The sequence below is a fragment of the Ostrinia furnacalis genome, unplaced genomic scaffold, assembly GCF_004193835.3.
Source record: "Ostrinia furnacalis isolate ACB-3 unplaced genomic scaffold, ASM419383v2 OfSCF6654, whole genome shotgun sequence".
Taxonomy (NCBI): Eukaryota; Metazoa; Arthropoda; class Insecta; order Lepidoptera; family Crambidae; genus Ostrinia; species Ostrinia furnacalis.
The window spans coordinates 18,618-38,993 of record NW_021136893.1 but is presented as its reverse complement, the minus strand read 5'-3'; the positions used below and the strand labels follow the sequence as shown (position 1 = coordinate 38,993).

At 42.9% G+C, this 20,376-nt stretch overlaps 1 protein-coding gene across 1 annotated transcript; it reads right to left on the bottom strand.

The window, feature by feature from the left end:
• Positions 1–54: 54 nt before the first annotated feature.
• LOC114362612 (tripartite motif-containing protein 45) lies at positions 55–18,499 on the bottom strand. Its single transcript, XM_028318077.1, has 11 exons — positions 17,893–18,499; positions 13,605–13,750; positions 13,170–13,346; positions 11,919–12,095; positions 11,338–11,514; positions 10,814–11,011; positions 9,991–10,204; positions 9,739–9,830; positions 9,060–9,212; positions 8,407–8,542; positions 55–174 (listed from the first exon to the last, which is right to left on the bottom strand). The coding sequence occupies exons 1-11, from the start codon at positions 18,221–18,223 to the stop codon at positions 59–61; spliced, it is 1,917 nt and encodes a 638-aa protein (XP_028173878.1). The 5' UTR covers positions 18,224–18,499; the 3' UTR covers positions 55–58.
• Between the last annotated feature and the right edge of the window lie 1,877 nt (positions 18,500–20,376).

Below are 20,376 nucleotides of genomic sequence, written 5' to 3'. Positions count from 1 at the left end.
TATGTTGCAATGGGAAGGGTTATAAAATAAAACGCAAGTTTAATAGATGCGTGTATTGCTACAAGGAGAACTGGTAGGTGGCAGGGCGCGCTCGGCACAGCCCGCGGCGCTGCGTGCTGCCGCAGCACGACCAGTGCCGCGCGCCCGGCCAGCCCGCGTGCCCGTGCCCGCAGCCTGGGAAATAAATACATAAATGTGGACACCAGGAAAGCGATAATGCAGAGTAAATGCAAATGAGTAGGTCATCTTCATAGAAACGCACCGAGCGCGGTTTGTATGTGAGCGCGGTTCGGTTTGTATGTGAGTGCGCCAATACGTATGCGGCGCGCACGCACACACTGACAAAATTTAGCGGGGATTAGCGGATTGTTGCGCCTAATTTTGTCAGTGCACTGTGTGCGTGCACGCCGCAAACGTATTCAAAATCAAAATCAAAATTTTCTTTATTTGTTTAGACTAATTAAATTAGTTCTTGCAATCGTCAAATGCTCTTAAGGAGCCTATACATGTCTCATTCTTTTTTTGCCCTACCAGCGCTTCGAGACAAACATTTGGCAAGTGCTGAGAAGAAGCGCCGCAACAAACTCAGTCACCACTGTCTGCCGGTTTAAAAATATAAAAAAGTAGGAAGTTGTCCCCGATATTGTCCAAGAAAGGCAGTATTTTTCCCACTGTGCAGGTGCTGGACAATCTTTAACTATTAATTCTATAAGTTGTTAGGGGGCGTCCATAAATTACGTGAGGCTTTTAGGGGGGGGAGGGGGTCAACGAAAATCTCACTAAATCTCACGTAGGGGAGAGGGGGGGTCTCGGAAAATATCACGTAATTTTTCCCGCAAGGAATAGAGTAAAATTGCCAGAAAAATGGGTTATTGAAGTAAAAAAAAAATGATTTTTTTATGATGATAATGACAATTTATTCCAAACCGTCTAATCAAATTAAACTAAAAATGCTTCCATCTGCATTTGTGAACACTAAAGATGCAGAATAAATGTCGAAATTAAGAATTTCGAAATTAAAAAAAAACTTCATCAGCATCGCTATTGCATAATAAATTGGTCAAGTGCGTGTCGTGGTCGTCCCACGCGCAGTGTAGGGTTCCGTAGTTGTCTGTCGTTACCACAATATATTTCAGAAGCAAGCAATTACTTCTTCATCTAAAGTCACTTTTCATATTTTCTTCTAAGGAATTTTTACCGGTTAAGAAATTGTATAATACATGAGTCAAATGATTATTACTCTTAAACTAAGTAATCTATCTTAACCGTTATAGTTTTCCTTGAAAAAATTCATCCCCACTTTACATGCAGGGGAGCTACCCTAGAAATTTTATTTTACCGTTTTGTCGGCGTGATTAATATACATGTTACGGTCAAAGTGATAAATGTGAAAATTATGAATAATCGCCGGTTATTGTGAATAATTACCGCATGATTTGGTAAATGTAATTAATATGAGGGTATTTATGTGTGTATAAAACTAAATAGGCGACTTAGGGGTGGCCCAAGGGCCACCCCCGCCGCACCTTAACCTATTTTTCACTTTAAATCAAAACATTATGTTATTGGCATCATGGAAAAGTAATATTATGCAAGAAACATTCCAAACTTATTATGCCAAATTATATTAATATATGATATCAAAACGTCCAAAAGTTTGGCTGTACACGAGCATGTACACAAGATGTTGTTCTCTTTTATGAAATTTGTTAGTACTAAGGTTGAATTATTAAATAATCACTGTTAAATGTGATTAATTTATCACTTTTACCGCGACAGTCGGGAATTATTCATAATAACCGGTTATTATTAATATTTTTTTCAATTTATCACATTAACCGTAACATACATACCTTCACAAAATTACAGCTCCTCAGTGCGAATAGTTTCCAAGCAAAACCTCGGACAGACAGACAGACATATCGAAACTATAAGGGTTCCTTGTCAGGACTATGGAACCCTAAAAAATGACATTACATAATTTTGAAAATATTATGTATTCGTAGTTAAAGTAACCAATAGTCAAATTTGACAGATGTCAAATGACAAGTGGTTAAATAACAGAAAAAAATGTTTTTTTAACAATGTTTAACTTGACTTAATAGTACATTTTTTAACTATTAGTTTACATTTTATTAATATTTAACCATTAGAAGCAAAATTTAACAATTATTTATTTTAATTATGAATCAAAAAACTGGTCCTAGGTTGAAGCAATTGCTTGTCTTACTAAACGACGGGAAGCTACGGAACCCTGCACTGCGCGTGGCACGACACTGGGTTACTGATTAGGGGGGTGGGGGAGGGGGTCAGGCAAAATCTCACCAAATCTCACCAAGGGGGGCGGGGGGGTTGAAAAATGGCCAAAATTGTCTCACGTAATTTATGGACGCCCCCTTATCTACTCATTTATATTTACTCTTGATAAAACGAGCGCCATATTTGTCAGGTTTTATTTTTTCTAAAGTTTTGTTCTGGCACAATAGAATACAACCCCACTATTCCCGTGATTGTCGTAAGGGCGACATCAGAGTCAGCTGGCGTCAACTGTTTTGACCAATTGTATCGCAGAATCGAAGAAGCGCGTCTGTATTGGAGACGTTAAAATTAGCGCAATCGGGGCACAGCCTAGGTCTCTCCCCAACCGTCGTATTCGTGAACGAGCATCAATTTAGGCAAATGAAACAAAACAGTGTCAACTTCAGATTCTCTTGACGCAAGAAGCCATAAATAACAAAAAAGAAACAATATTAAGTTTAGTTTAAAAAGTTAAACCTAGTGTAATGAGAATCTACATCAAGACTAAATGTTTCGTCTTCTGTCAGTAAGTAAATACAGCCGAAGTACTTTCATATCCCAAATTATAGTCCCTACCTTTATACCCTCCAGCCATGGTGGCGCCGCAGCCGCAAGTGACGTCACGCTTGCCGCCCGACGAGCAAAACGCGCAGCAATGAAATTGCCCGCTGTGGGCCTTGGACACTCGCGCAGCGCATGGGAATGGACTGCCCTGAAATAAGTATTTAAGGCTAGTTCAGTGATTCGTCCCACAACAGGTTCGTCCCACTGGGACGAAACACTGAATTCAAAAAATAATTTTTTTTTCGTTCTAGATTCGTCTCATTGAATTTAATATTTAACATATCGGTACTAAATACCGTCAGAAAGTCAATGAAATAAAAGAAGCTTATGTTATAGAATAAATTAAATGGGACGAATCCAGAACGAAAAATATTCTTTTTTTTTAATTCAGTGTTTTTTTTAATTCAGAACGTGTTGTGGGACGAATCACTGAACTAGCCAGTATTTAAGGTGACCCTTATTTACAGGTAATATGGGTGATTTAAACTGCATTTGGTGGTAACAACTAAGATTACAAAGATGTCAAGACTAAGGCGTTGTCAATACGCTCTTCTGTAGAAAAACTGAAGTTGAACTTCTACAAAGTGAGCGTGAGCCTTTTTTATGTTACTAGTTTTTGGAATGATCATGAAGTGTCTTGTGCCTGTAGCACAGGCAGGCTTCGGAGGCCTCACGCGAGAGACGTTTGTCCAGCAGTTGACGTCTTTAGATTCGCGTGTTCTATAACCTATATTGTACCTTGATGGGCATGATTAAGGACCTGTTTATCACCAGGACCTCACGAGTAGTCGTAGTAATTGGATCGCGCTGCGCGAGTTCGCGCACTCCTGGCACACAATCAGGCGAAGTTATGAGAAGAAGTGATGACATTCATCAACGTTAGCAGCCCGACGCGAAGTACCGTATTTGTGGTGTCAAGCCCCAGAAGGGGGAGAATTGACAATGAGAAGGGACAAGGATAAGAGAAATTTGTAGGGAGTCAAGCAAAGCGCCCGGGGAAAGAGCCCAGAGCAAGTACCCGCGCGCTCTCCCGAGATTCGGTTCGTACGCCGTGAGGCAGGAAGAACCATGGGTGGTGGTGGGATTTGTACCTTGATGGGCGTGTTGTTAAGCGTAACAGCGAGCAGGTAGGCGCCGGGCGCGGGCGGCGCTACCCGCAACGCGTAGGAGCCGTCGCCGCGGTCGCGTACCCTCGCCGCTGCAGGCGCCGCGCTCGAATCACGCCGGCGGAAGTACCCGCAAACCTGGAATGAGGGTACTTTGGTCACTTATGGAGCTTTGGGTTCAACTGTATGGATGCAGATTAAAGGTGTTCTTTAATTCTGAATTAAGATTTATTAATTTGCTTAAAACTATTGAGTAGGTAGGTAGGTATATTGAGTTTCTTGCACTGCTTCTTCTCAGCACTGGCCCATTTATTGTCCTGAAGCAGTGGTAGGGTTAATACTGGGACGTGTAAAAGTTCTTTTTTAAAGCCTATTTACAGAAATAAATGAGTTTTTTTTATGAAACTGGCAGTTGTATGAAGATGAGATGAGACCACCAATGAAAATTTGCTTGAGAAAATCTGCGTGACAATAATAATTCGTAAAAGTAATCATTAAAATATCTACCTGTTCACCTCCGCACCATATCCGTTCTCCGCTGCTATCTCGTAACTCCAGAATGGCTTCGTGTGGGTAATCTACCTGAAGGTCTTGAAGTCCTGAAAACATTTAAGTTGGTCATCACTCTGATTAAACCAACTTTAAAGCCTGTTTCACCATAATTTGGTAAAGTTTCCAGGTAGGTACCTACTGATCCCATGGTCTCTTACCCTCAGTGTTCAACACGCATTTATCAGGGTCAGGTGCGCACGTCAGCAGCCGACCTACGAGCGTAGAGTCATGGACGGCGGGCGCGGTAGCCGCAAACCGAAGCTCGCAGCGAGGAGGTTCTGCTAACGGCTGCAGCTCTGTTAGCTTCTCAAGCCGCCGGGATACGGCCCCGCTTAGGGACAGGAGCTCGTCTTCCTTGGCTTCGGATAGCACCTGGGAAGGCAGAAGGGAAAGAGTCAGAGAGAGAGATAAAGGACGGAGAAATAAGAATTTGTGACATCACTGTCATGCAATAATTAATTTGAATTTGGAGTCAAGAAGGGTGTGCCCAAAGCAGACTCAATTCCACTCATCTCCCGCGATTAGGCCTGTATGACCGAATTTGGTGTCGCTCTATAAGAACCTGGAAAGGCAAAAACTTTTTGGCCTACACTCCCCACGCTTGGCCGCATGGCCTGGGGAAGCCTGATATTCAGATAATATTTGTTCCTTAATTGCCTGTAATATTTCCACAGGAAGAATAAGAGCGGTCTACTCTGTTTACGGTAAAGTAAATTGCTGAGTCCTTACCTCCTCAGCAAACTTCACAGCGTCCACCGCGTGCTGCGCCCTATCATGCAGCTCTCGCGTCTTCTCGTCCAGTCTCTGTCGTTAGCAGTCCCGCTCCACTGCCTGCTGGTATTGTTATTAGGTATTGGCAAATGGATCAAGTCAAGACTTACCTCCTCAGCAAACTTCACAGCGTCAATCGCATGCTGCGCCCTATCATGCAGCTCCCGTGTCTTCTCGTCTACCCTCTGCCGGTAGCGGTCGCGGGCTCTGGCTGCGCCCATACACACCGCCCGACCGTGGCCTCCACTGCCCGCCTATACTGCTGTTCTTACATCCTCAGCAAATTCAAAACATCATCCTCCTGCTATCGGGCAGCTCTCGCGTCGTCTCATACATCACCGATATTTTTGTTGGGTACTGGCAAATGGCTCAAGTCAAGATTATTAATTACCTCCTCAGCAAACTTCACAGCGTCAACCGCGTGCTGCGCCCTATCATGCAGCTCCCGTGTCTTCTCGTCAACCCTCTGCCGGTAGCGGTCGCGGGCTCTGGCTGCGGCCATGCACACCGCTCGACCGTGGGCCTCCACTGCCCGCCTATACTGCTATTCTTACATCCTCAGCATAATTCGAAACATCAACTGCCTGCTATCGGGCAGCTCTCGGTCGTCTCATCCACCGCCGATATTTTTGTTAGGTAGGTGTACTGGCAAATGGTTCAAGTCAAAACTTACCTCCTCAGCGAACTTCACAGCGTCAACCGCGTGCTGCGCCCTATCATGCAGCTCTCGTGTCTTCTCGTCTACCCTCTGCCGGTAGCGGTCGCGGGCTCTGGCTGCGGCCATGCACACCGCTCGACCGTGGGCCTCTACTGCCCGCCTGCATTCTGTATCTGTTCTTACCTCCTCAGCAAACTTCACAGCGTCAACCGCCTGGTGCGCCCTATCATGCAGCTCTCGTCACATCTAGTAGCGGTCGCGGGCTCTGGCTGTGTCCATGGACACCGCCCTGCCGTGGGCCTCCACTGCCCTCCTGCATCCTATTACTGTCCTTACCTCCTTGTGTCAATCTTTACCTCTTCAGCAAACTTCACAGCGTCCACCGCGTGCTGCGCCCTATCATGCAACTCTCTAGTCTTCTCGTCTACCCTCTGCCGGTAGCGGTCGCGGGCTCTGGCTGCGGCCATGCACACCGCTCGACCGTAGGCCTCCACCTGTAGCTATTACTGTCCTTCTTACCTCCTCAGCAAACTTCACAGCGTCAATCGCGTGCTGCGTCCTATCATGCAGCTCTCGTGTCTTCTCGTCTACCCTCTGCCGGTAGCGGTCGTAAGCCATGCTTCATCGCTTATTCTGTGTTCTTTCCTTACCTCCTCAGCGAACGTCACAGCGTCCACCGCATGCTGCGTCCTATCATGCAGCTCCCGTGTCTTCTCGTCAACCCTCTGCCGGTAGCGGTCGTAAGCCATACTTCAACGCCCGCCTGTATTCTGTGTTCTTTCCTTACCTCCTCAGCAAACTTCACAGCGTCAACCGCGTGCTGCGCCCTATCATGCAGCTCTCGTGTCTTCTCGTCTACCCTCTGCCGGTAGCGGTCGCGGGCTCTGGCTGCGGCCATGCACACACCCTCTGCCGGTAGCGGTCGTAAGCCATACTTCAACGCCCGCCTGTATTCTGTGTTCTTTCCTTACCTCCTCAGCAAACTTCACAGCGTCAACCGCGTGCTGCGCCCTATCATGCAGCTCTCTCGTCTTCTCGTCTACCCTCTGCCGGTAGCGGTCGCGGGCTCTGGCTGCGGCCATGCACACACTGCCAGCCGTGGGTCTCCTCTGCCCGCCTATACTGCTGTTCTTACATCCTCAGCAAATTCAAAACATCAACCTCCTGCTATCGGGCAGCTCTCGCGTCGTCTCATCCACCGCCGATATTTTTGTTAGGTATACTACTGGCAAATGGCTCAAGTCAAGACTTACCTCCTCAGCGAACTTCACAGCGTCAACCGCGTGCTGCGCCCTATCATGCAGCTCTCTTGTCTTCTCGTCTACCCTCTGCCGGTAGCGGTCGTAAGCCATACTTCAACGCCCGCCTGTATTCTGTGTTCTTTCCTTACCTCCTCAGCAAACTTCACAGCGTCAACCGCGTGCTGCGCCCTATCATGCAGCTCTCGTGTCTTCTCGTCTACCCTCTGCCGGTAGCGGGCTCTGGCAGCTGCCATTCACACCGCTCGGCCGTGGGCCTCCACTGCCCGCCTGCATCCTGTATCTGTCCTTACCTCCTCAGCAAACTTCACAGCGTCCANTTGGATAGACTATAATTTCTAGTATTGGCGCGCTCACATACAAACCGCGCTCGGTGCGTTTCTATGAAGATGACCTACTCATTTGTATTTACTCTGCTTTATCGCTCCCCCGCGGTGTCCACATTATCCACTCATTTATATTTACCCTAGATAAAGCGAGCGCCATATTTGTCAGGTTTTATTTTTTCTAAAGTTTTGTTCTGGCACAATAGAATACCCCCCCACTATTCCCGTGATTGTCGTAAGGGCGACATCAGAGCCAGCTGGCGTCAAATGTTTTGACCAATTGTATCGCGGAATCGAAGAAGCGCGTCTGTATTGGAGACGTTTTAAAATTTACCGTAATCGGGGCACAGGTCTCTCCCCAACCCGTCGTATTCGTACGTAAACAAGCATCAGTTTAGGCAAATGAAACAAAACAGGTAACTTCAGATTCTCTTGACGCAAGAAGCCATAAATAACAAAAAAAGAAACTAAATTAAGTTCAGTTTAAAAAGTTATAGTATAATGAGAATCTACATCAAGACTAAATGTTACGTCTTCTGTCAGTAAGTAAATACAGCCGAAGTGCTTTCATATCCCTTAGACCAGTGTTTTTCAACCTTTTTCATTACACGACCCCCCCTAGTATGAAAAAATTTTTGGCGACCCCCCGACCGTTTGCTTTTTTTTTTCATGCATTTTATAATGTTGCAAAGATGTTTGTAGGGACCGACTACTTCAATCCATACAACATTTGCATAATTAGATTTCGGATTAATCTGTCTTTATAAGAATTTTTTTTACTGAAGTATTTTTTTACGAGCTCTCGCGACTCCCCTATAAAGGCTTCGCGACCCCCCAGGGGGTCAGCCTTAGACTATATTTACTGTCCGTACCTTTATACCCTCCAGCCATGGTGGCGCCGCAGCCGCAGGTGACGTCACGCTTGCCGCCCGACGAGCAAAACGCGCAGCAATGAAATTGCCCGCTATGGGCCTTGGACACTCGCGCTGCACATGGGAATGGACTGCCCTGAAATAAGTATTGAAGGTGCTGTCAATAAGCTCTTCTTCTAAGGCCCGGTTTTTTGATTCGTAGTTAAAATAACCAATGGTCAAATTTGACAGATGTCAAATGACAAGTGGTTAAATATCAGAAAAAAATGTTTTTTGAACAATGGTTAGCTCGACTTTTAATACATATTTTAACTATTAGTTAACATTTTGTTAATATTTAACCATTAGTAGCAAAATTTAACAATTTGTTATATTAACTATGAATCAAAAAACTTAGGCGAAGAAAATACTGAGCTCAAAGGGCGTTTGGTTGCTGTCTGCTAAAGGATACGTGAGCCTTTTTTATGTACAAAGTACTTTATGGACTGTCTTGTGTCTGTAACACAGGATCTAACCCAGGTAAGCCTCGTACTCGGTGGATCACCGGCCTGGTGAAGATGGATGCGGAACTTTTAGCGGCAGGCTTTTGACCGCTTTTGTCCAGCAGTTGACGTCTTTACATTCGGTGTTCTATTACCCTCTATTGTTGTTACCTTGATGGGCGTGTTGTTAAGCGTAACAGCGAGCAGGTAGGCGCCGGGCGCGGGCGGCGCTACCCGCAGCGCGTAGGAGCCGTCGCCGCGGTCGCGTACCCTCGCCGCTGCGGGCGCCGCGCTCGAATCACGCCGGCGGAAGTACCCGCAAACCTGGGTGAGGGTACTTTGGTCACTTATGGAGCTTTGGGTTCAACTGTATGGATGCAGTTGGGTGTTCTTTAATTCTGCATTAAGATTTATTAATTTGCTTAAAACTATTAAGTAGGTATATTGAAACAGGCAGTTGTATGAAGATGAGATGAGACCACAAATGAAAGTTTGCTTGAGAAAATCTGCGTGACAATAGGGATGATGACTGGGTAATGAAATCGAAATTCTATTTAGTCCGTCAGACAGATAATTAGAAAATATTAGACTCGATTTTTTTATTTTTTTCTATAATCGAATAATTACAGTATTATATTGAGTTGTAATGTCGCGTGACGTCACTTTTGAGTAAAAATTCTACTCAAGCGTGACGTATCGCGCCATTTCAACTCGATGTAGCACTGTTATTATTTAAATGAAAGAAAATAAAAAATATGAGTCCAATATTTTCTAATTATCTGACGGACAAATAATTGAAATTTTGTCATCTAGCCTATTCGTACCTAAATGTAATCATTAAAATATCTACCTGTTCACCTCCGCACCATATCCGTTCTCCGCTGCTGTCTCTTAATTCCAGAATAGCTTCATGTGGGTAATCTACTTGAAGGTCTTGAAGTCCTGAAAACATTTAAGTTGGTCATTAATCAAATAATCCGAAGTAAACCGATCTTTGTGGCCTGTTTCACCAATCACTCTGATTAAACCTACTTTAAAGCCTGTTTCACCATAATTTGGTAAAGTTTCCAGGTAGGTACCTACTGATCCCATGGTCTCTTACCCTCGGTATTTAGCACGCATTTATCAGGGTCAGGCGCGCACGTCAGTAGCCGCCCTACGAGCGTGGAGTCATGGACGGCGGGTGCGGTAGCCGCAAACCGAAGCTCGCAGCGAGGAGGTTCAGCTAACGGCTGCAGCTCTGTTAGCTTCTCAAGCCGCCGGGATACGGCCCCGCTTAGGGAGAGGAGCTCGTCTTCTTTGGCTTCAGATAGCACCTGGGAAGGCAGAGGAAGTTTTCACAAGGGACAGAAGAGGAATAGAAAAGAATTTGGAAAGAGTTAATAGGTGTAGCGCGGTGAGGTAATCTGGCCAAGGCCGCAAGGCAGACTCAATTCCTCACATCTTCCGCTATTTGGCCAGTATGTTTTGGTATGGCCATGGGTTTGTCTTTATGAAACTGGAAAGAAAGTTTTTGGCCTACACTCCCCCCGCTTAGCTAGACGGGCTGGAGAAGCCCGATGAAATGATTCCCACGGGATGAATGAGAATGGTCCTACCGGAATTTTGGCAATTGCTGCAAACTTACCTCCTCAGTAAACTTCAGTGTCCCTGTTCTCTATCATGAAGCTTCTCGTATCTTCTCGTTCACTCTGTCAAATCATACGACCAGCTGAGTGCCGGTAGCGGCCCCGCCTCATGCACACCGCTCGGCCGTGGGCCTCCACCTGTAGGTATTACTGTACTTCTTACCTCCTCAGCAAATTTCACAGCGTCAACCGCGTGCTGCGCCCTATCATGCAGCTCCCGTCGTGTCTTCTCGTCTACCCTCTGCCGGTAGCGGTCGTAAGCCATGCTTCATCGCTTATTCTGTGTTCTTTCCTTACCTCCTCAGCAAACTTCACAGCGTCAATCGCATGCTGCGCCCTATCATGTAGCTCTCGTGTCTTCTCGTCAACCCTCTGCCGGTAGCGGTCGCGGGCTCTGGCTGCGGCCATGCACACCGCCCGACCGTGGGCCTCTACTGCCCGCCGGTACTGGTCTGCCCACGCTTGGACTTCGCTTTCTACGCGGGCTGCTTGGGACTGAAAGTGAAATAAGTGATCTATTTTTCTGTGTTTAGTCCCATTGTTTGTAAAATGCTTGAACAACGAAATTCAGTTTTTGAAATAATAAGAAAAAATAAGTTTGATTGTCCGTCTTTCATGAAAACACCACTGGACATATCTATGAAAATCGTTTTATAGCTCATTCATCAAACAGAATATTATAGGCGTCCACGAAGGCTATGTCACAGGATATGTCTGGTGCCCACTCCAGAATGTTGGGCTAATCGATTCGAAGAGTTGATAGTACTCAATCATCACTCGTGCATAAGTTATGGAATATCATCTGTTTATTTGCCACTTACATCAGCTTCAAAAGCAGTCGAGCTGAGTATCCTCACGGCCCTCTCTACGTTTTCTGGCACATGCTTGGCCCTCTCGAACGCGTCTCGAAGCAGACGAGCGCGTTCCGCCGCCGCCCGCGCAGCGTTCGCTAATGCGTGCCCTGAATGGGATACGAGGCAGCAGTCGCGGCAGACCACCTGGGAAGGTAAGAGAAGGGTAGTAGACTCAACAACGTCAAGTTACATTGATGTCTTCACTGGTTGATTGTGATAAATCTTTTTATATTTGGCCACGTCATTCTCACAACTGGGTCAAAATAATGGATTTTCTACCACTGCCAGCAACTTTGTGTAGATATGTCATCACATCTAGCTAGATCTTGCCTCTAACTAGAGTACAGCTAGAGAATCCAAAGCATCGCTTGATGCTAGATCAGTCAGTTGATTCTTTGGAATATTCCAGTAGCGAATTTCATTCTGATCTGCTCGTACTTTGCTGCTGTGGTCTGTCAAACTCAGTTGTTCCATTGTGGCAGCAACACAAGTGACCTCAACCAAATCCCTCATATGTATAAATTGGATACCTAAATACTACTGTTTACCTGCTGACAAGTGGCGCAGTACACCGTGAGCTCAGCTCTTGGATGCTGGCTGCAGTATTTCGGCGGCAGTGGGTCCAGCGGATGAAGGGAATGTCTGGCCGTCGCCTTCTGCCGGCCGTGTGCCTCGCTGCACGACGTGCAGACGCTTACCAAGCATTGGTTGCAGCGGCTTTCGGCCTGGACAGATGGTAAAGAAGTCAGCTTCTACCAGTGGTTAAGCATATACGGTAGGCCAGAAGGTGGAGGGAACGTCGCGCCGATGTGCAGTTTGTGGGCCTCGCCGCTACATTTAGATACTTGCTGAAAATTGTAAACCAAAGGTGAGGAAAGGAGCTCCTAAAGAATAATATGTAAAGATCTTAGATCAGGAAGACGTCTGTTGGTTGAGTTGCTACACATTACACCTCAACAAGCTAGTTAACTACTATTATTGAGACAAATACAGGACTCTATGTCGAAATACATCTCACTCCAAATGCAGTCCAAATACGCATATTGTAACGAGGAACAAAAATAACGTCAAATTCCTTTATATGCCTAATTCGCATACAATAAACATAAAAAAACTGAACACTTGGTGAGAACAAAATCGCCTAATTAGTCATCGAAGATTGATGCCGTTCCCGACAACCGCCGTTGTTACAAATGATCGTTATTTTAGGAATCAACACGTGCGCGTCAACTCATGCGCATATTCACGCAACACGAGCGATTTCAACCAATTCTCTTTCTACTCGTCCCGCCACATCTTTTTTGTTAATGACTCTGTGTTTACCGCGTTCTTATGGAAATACCTTTGGTAATGAAATTCTTTCTCGCCTCCCTTGATATTTTCGTTCATTAGCTCCTCGTAAAAGTCTTTGTTTGAGTTTAAGATGAAAGTTGGAAATGTTATGCGTTTCGATTCATTTATGCAGGTGATGGGAGACGTTATTTTACGTATAAGTAAGTCTATTTATGTTCCTCCTACATATTTGGAATTTTCCGTTCCGTTTTTCCGTTTTTCAATGATAATGATAATAGTTTATTTGCATAAGACATGGTAAAGGTGTTACATTGCAATGAGCACATATTAGTTACTTATTTAGCCATCGGATATAAAAGCTGTTTAGTTTGATGACGTAGGTCCAGCCGTAGGCTATTGCCGGAGAAAGCATAAGCTAACTGTACCTAATTTCCATGCGCGTATTATAACCAGGGGGGCCGGAAAACAACCCTAGCTACGCCAATGCTACTCGTATTTCCTCTCACCTTATTATCGCTGTTGCACAGATCACACAGCACACCTACACTCTCGCCCTCTCTGGTAGCCAGCATCCTTCGGAGAAGCACGTAGTTTAGAGGAAGAGCTGCGATCCCTCCCAACGGGAGGGGAGTATCGTGCCCGCATGTCGGACACAGGAGGAACTGGACGCTTTTGCCGGAGATCTGGGAAAGAAGTCAGTGTTGACATTTTCAAGTAAGTACACAAATACGCTAACTCTTTGATTCTTGACAAAAGATTGGCACTCTAGCTTTTGAAGCTACAATAAAGGAAGGTGTCGAACCTGCCAACACGAGTTACGAGGAGCGAGGTTTCGAACCCCGCCACCGCTGGACTAGGGTGTTGAACCCATTCGTAACACCAGCATAGTAAAATGTAGCTTAACATAAGGGGTATACGGAATTTATTTCTTCTTGTCTTACCCTCCTAGTAAAGATGCCATACTTCAGCGGCTTCTGGTCCCAGCTGCCGTCAGACCCTGAATGGCGGAGGTCGCTCTCGTAGCCCGAGCCGGCGGAACCAGCGCCAGAACCAGACCTGGACTCGCCTGCTTCCAGCTGGATGGACCCTGGATTGGAGGTTAGTTTTGAAGTATATGAAATATGTAGGGCAGTATAATTTACAATTTTATTATAAAATGTATATTATTATTTAAAATTGGCGCCCAACGTGTTACATTTATGTTTTAAAGTGGCGCCCAACGTGTGACTGGACTAGGACTAGGATCGAATGGAAGTAATAGACAGAAACGCCACCGAATATCGTAGTATCCTCTTCTCGAAGACAATAACTGTATTTAAAAAGTATCATTAACTTTATTTTATTTATTATCAAACTAAATTCATCATTTGCCACATAATTAAAAATCGTTTTGCCTAGCACCAAAAGTGTAATATTCAAGGACATCATGGATGACAAATCGGCATAAATATAGGTACCTACTAGATTTTGGCAGACGCACGGTTGCGTAGGCCAACAAACATTATTTTTGCTTGCGGAAGAAACATGCTCCGTTGCTGACTGTGTCGGATGTAGGGAAATATTTAGAATCCTGTACGTTGACCTTGTTTTGGTGATTCATAGATCTATTAAAAGTGCTGCATTCTTGACACTACATCAGTTCTCATTACCTTTGATACGACTGTTTGCTATTTTGCGTTACTTTTTGGGATGTCTCAGCGTAATTACGGCTTATAGCTACCAAAAGATAGGCGTGCTATGCAAATGATTCGACAACAGAATGTTCCTGTTTGTGGTAATTATGCCTTACTCAGTAGCGAGTGATACCTTACTAGCCTTACTTTCATATTAACGTTTTTTTTCTGAAAGAAGTTTCTAACTAAGTACTACCTAGTTACGGGTTTTGCAAAACTGTTGTATTTAGATGGTTTTGGACGTTTGATATAATACAGACCTGTATTGCAATTAAACTGATTTTACATCAACAGAAACAGTCGGACGAATTCTGTGAATGATAACAGAAATAACCTCTTGTACGCGCACGCGCAGCGTTATTAATGTCTAATGAATCATGCGCAACTGTGCTGCTGATTATTTCGCAATGGGATTACGACTGTAAGTCTGTGTTTACACGAGCGGGCATCGGGTTTGCGGATAGCTGTCAAAATTTGACAGCCGTCTGGTAGAGTTCCAAGACTTCCAAGCTCTGAAGTTCCGGGCCAAACATTGATAGTCATGGTTAAGTAAGTGTTGCTCTCCCTCTCTACTCATAGGTAGACAGGTATAAGTTACTCTTTTAGTCATTTGGGAATCTTAGCTGTATGTGCTTACAGAAGCTTTCTGGTGGGTGGAGAGATGTATGAATGAAAGGCTGTATTAGTCCTGTGAAAAAGTTCTTCCTGGTACAGTAAATTTAGTTTGCAATGTGTTTTGAGCAGCCTTTATGTACATAATAGGGATTTTTTTTTATCTTCTTTTAACACAAAGAAGTAATTTAATTTTACTAGTCATTGTCAAATTGGTCCATAAGTTTAAAACTACACTCGACGTCAAATAAATCGCACCTCCCGCGACAAGCATTTTCAAACGTATGCATCCCAACTTCCCACCAATATTGGTACCATTTAAAAGGCTAGTTCTAACCTTCATTTCATTACAGGAAAGGTTTTTACCCCAAAAATGTGTCTTTAGAAGGATCCAGAGTCACTTCTTCAAAAAATAGGTAGTTACGCTAGAGCCAACTTTTATGGCTATAAAACTGTTAAGTTAAGTTGGGTTTAATTGCTACCCATCTGTTAAAGAGGACACGTGAAATCATTATTTGGTTTTATAACCATAAAAATTGGTCTAATTGATCCAATAGATGGGCCCAAAGTGAGGTATTTTTTCAAGTCACATTTATGGTATATATTAATCATTTATTAAGAAATTAAATGTGTTTTTCTTTAAGGATATTTATTGGGCTTTCAAATAACACCAATATTGTTGGGGCAACATGATTGTGTCAGAAGAAAATCGTTAAAGTTCGCGTCGCGGAAGGTGCGGTTTATTTGATGTTGAGTATATTTACCTACCAGCTGCGCTTGCACGTTGATGTCTTCCATTATTAGAAAACTTAAACCTTCCAGAGAATGGGCAAAATGATTCATTGGTTCATTCGCACGTCAAAAACGCCGGCACCATTGAATTTGTTTATAAACAGATACTGGAACTGCTGTATGTCTGTTTAAAATCACGAATCTCTGACTCAACTCATTGAAATCTTGAATATGATTTTCTTCATCGTTTCGTTTTCCTTTGCTCATGGTTCCATTTGCGGCACTTTCAGTTTTACAATTAGGTACTAGATATTATAGACAGGCTTCCTAAATGTCGAGCGCAGTACCTCTGACTTAAATAAATAAATAAATATCCTTAGACATTTTACACTGCGCTTCTAGTCCCAAACTAAGCAAAGCTTGTACTATGGGTACTAGACAACGGATATAATACATACTTAAATACTTTTTTTTTGTAAATACATACTTATTATACATAGAAAACACCCAGTCCAATACAAACAAATATGTTCATGCACACAAATGTTTGTACTGTCCGGGAATCGAACCCGCTACCTCCGGAATAGTAGTCCGTTTCGAACCACTACACCAAACGGCCGACAACGACAAACTTAGTAGGTAGGTACATTTTATGACATGCCGTTTAAAGAGTATGCTTCTAAAATTCCAACAATGCTTTCACAAAAATCCACCCAACTGTACAAAGAAAATAAAAATTGATTGTTTATACACAATCTTTGTTTGTTTGTCCGTTTGTCATTCCGGGCGAGGCGGGTGGCGTATATTTATGGAACGCATTAGCGAGTTCCGGCCTCTGTCAATGAGCCTATGGAATTCGTGGCGACCTTGCTATATTTTTTATAATAGGTAATTCCCCAATGACAGAAATTATGCCAAATATTAAGCGTAGAGTCAATATCCTTGGACATGTTACACAGCGTTAGTTTAGTTTTAAACTATCCAAAGTTTGTTCAATGGGTACTGGTACCCAGATAGTATAATATCATGGTACCCAAACCCATAGTACCATTATGGTATCCACGGTAGTCTGGACAACGGATCAAACAATACTTAGCTGGATTATCAACATCAGTATAATGCGCAATAATCTAGCGCATACAAATGTTTGATTAGATCAGAGATCGAACCCGCAACATCTGACAGTAGTCGGTACGCGAACCACTAGGCCGTCTAGTCTAGAAGCTACCAGACAAAATAGTTTTGTCCATCGATCGCGTTTTGATGCGATTAGTGAGGAGGTTGGAGACGAATGTATGGCTTCACATTACGTTTCTAACTGGATCTGTTTGGAACATACGAGGGACTTGACTTGCCTAACATAGACGAATAAATAGGAACGAATATTACTACAATAAAAAGGCAATAAATTAATTTTTCTGAGAGGAATCGCTGAATTTTNTGAATTTTAGATTTGATCTTTTTGGCTCTCGTACACTCTCTCTAAAATTTTAATTTTTACAAACAGGTTGCAGATAAGGGCCTCATTTCTCAATAACGGAGTATTTAATAGGTCATAATAACGAATTTTAATAGCTTCCCCAGATGCACTGCAGTAGGCCGAACGCATAAACATAGTTTTATTAACATTAAACTCCGACCAAATTAACATGAGCCTCCTTTGAACCCAATCCTATAATATTTCATAAAAAATCTGCCAGCAGCGGAGTTCAAACAACATTGGTTGATAACAGATTAGTCAGACAGCTCTTTAATAAAAGGTTCTTTGTAATGGGCACGTTAGATTTAACACAAAATTAATGATCTCAGTTGGACTTGTTAATAGACCGAGCGTGTAGTGTTTATTGGCGCTTTATGCCATCACAGATTACAAAATAAAACAGAGCATTTGCCACATGGATTTGGACTTTGAAGAGTAGGTTTTAGGACTTATCTAGCCTTTCATCTCTTTGTTAAAACTTTGTATCCTGTGTAATCACTTCAAGTTTTAGTAAAAGTCTACATTGCAAAGTTTGTAATATTAGGTATTTGTGGTTTCCGCGAATACAAAGTCAAAATAGATCGTTTTATTGATTTCCGCAATATAAAGTCTCAATAACTGTAGAAAGTTATTAATTTAATAAAATAACTTTGTAGAGTCGCCGAGTCTGCGCTCATCAACATCAAAGATTAAACATATCGTGATGAATCAAAACATTAGATAGAAATTTACCTCCATCAACCTCGCTCCAAGTCTCTGCCTCGCCTTCCTGGTGCAGTCCCTGCAAGCATCTCGTACAGAAGCTGTGCAGGCAGCCCAGCAATCTGGGCTCTACCAACTCCTTCCTACACAGTCCACACTCCCACTCTTTCACTGGAGGACGCCCACTTTCATATGCCGAAGTTCTCGGGGCCACAATCAGGTTCTGACTCACAGGACGCTGAGTTCTTGGCAGTCGTAACGGGCTGTTCCCAGCACTGAGAGACGACTGTTCAAAAGACTTCCTCTTGTCTTTTTTTCGCGAAAAACTTCCGAAAATGTAAAGAATACGGTCCACTTCCATTTTTAATGTAACGACGACATTAAAAATACCTTATTTTACGCGCGAACTTTATTTGAATTCGAATTCAGAACGTAAAGTTTTTTTAAGGCAAAGGAGTGCGTGACTATACGGATAGTGAAACAATAAATAATTGTGTAGCGTAAAAATAAACGTGTCGTCCGCTGGACGCCTCCCGGCTTACTGGAACTGCTCAGCACTTGGGGGGTTGCACTCTCAGACAACATGGGAAGTGGGATTGTTTATGTAAGTAATCATTATGCTTATTACCTAGTACTTAACATTGACTTATTTGGGTAAAATCGCAACTAAGTTATTGAGCTTGAGAGGTGGGTAAGTAATTAGTAGGGTTTCAATATTCCAAAAATAGTTACTTTTATCAATCGTCTAATTTATCACACCCCTCTTCCAATCGAGCGTTTTTGTCTCATGTCATTTCCTACATTTGAGGGATGAGCCCGGTAATAAAGTTAACTGTTCTATTTTTGGACCAAACGACCCCGTCATATCTCATTTCCGTGACATTGGAGGGTTGAGGACGAACGGTGGGCTATTTATTATGTTAAACTAAGGGGCTACTTATGTCGAGCTATTTTATGTTAGGCATGCGCAAGTCCTTTTTGAAGTTCTGATTTTAGGCTTTATTACATCAAAACACAAACTTTACCACTCTACCCTCATGAATGCAGCTATGGGCATGGGTTACAATTCCAGTCATGACTTAAAAAAATGTCTATAGGCTTAAATCGAACTTTTTATACGAATAAAGATGGATTTGACCAAACAAGAGTAAATATTTATCTCAGAATAAATCGTCAGTTATTCGACATCTTGACATATTATTTCCCATACAGCAACTGTCAATGTGCTAGTTATACCACAGGTTATACCACAGAATGTTATAGTAACGGTGTTATTCTCAGATAAGTTGGGTCGAATCGGGCCTAAGTAATTAGTAATTTTTAAAAATGATGTAAAGAAAGCTCTGCAACTATTTCGAAAGAGCGTTTATGGCAGCTCCAAAGCATTAAAGCTTGTGCAATGTTAATTCTCCGCGATAACTGCGCAGGAGTTGAATGGCGAATGGGGTGCGATAAACTGCGTTAACCACTGACAACAATGAAATCGTTCTCTAAATAGAATTTTATTTATTTAAGAATGATAACGAATATTAGGCTGCAAGGTGGGGAAGAGCAGCAGATGAGCAGACTTTTGAATTTTTGCGAGGAATAATTTAAGGGTAAACTTTTTGGTCACTAAAAATCCTTCAAAATACTTAATCAAAATCAAAATTATCTTTATTTGTTTAGACTAATTAAATTAGTTCTTGCAAATCGTCAAATGCTCTTAAGGAGCCATACATGTCTCATTCTTTTTTTGCCCTACCAGCGCTTCGAGACAAACATTTGGCAAGTTAAATGGCTAAAGGCTTAAATGATAAAGTTCGGTGACAACGGGATAATTTATGATAAAAGCAAAAAAAAAGTTTAAATCAGTTAAATTATTATTTCATTTTAGCTAAACTTAATTAGTTTGAATCCCAACCCAACTGTATTTTAGTAAATTATTTTTGTTCTAATTTATTAAAGACGTATGCAAAATTAAGTAATTTTACCAAATGAATGACATCACAGAACAATGAAAGTAAAAGTTTTCATCAGCTGTTGTTGTTTACGAACTGCACAACAATAATAGCGCAACGCGCGATACGGAACGCTGACCTAGTTTTGGCGGCAAAACTAATGTCAGTCAGCTATTTTTCGCGCGCACCCGTGTTGCGCGGCGGCCATTCGGAAACTGAGTATGAGCTGTGGTATGAGTTATAGTTTGAATAGGAAGGATTCACTACGGAAATCCATGCAAACAATACCCAAAACATGGCCGGATGACCCAAACATAAATAAAAGTGTAACTTCCAAGGTATTGATCTAAGATCTAGGAAACAAAGAACTTTTTCACAAAATGCACATACCTAATAGGCATGGGGTGGGAATGGTGGGATTATGAAAGTAAGATTTAAAAGTGATGCAGTATTGTTTACTAGTACGAATACACTTTGATACAGCAAAATCTTTAAAAATATAGGACTCTACGGATAGTCATTCATGACTCTATCAAGCTCTGTCGATCGTCCGTCCTGGAACTTTCCCATGAGT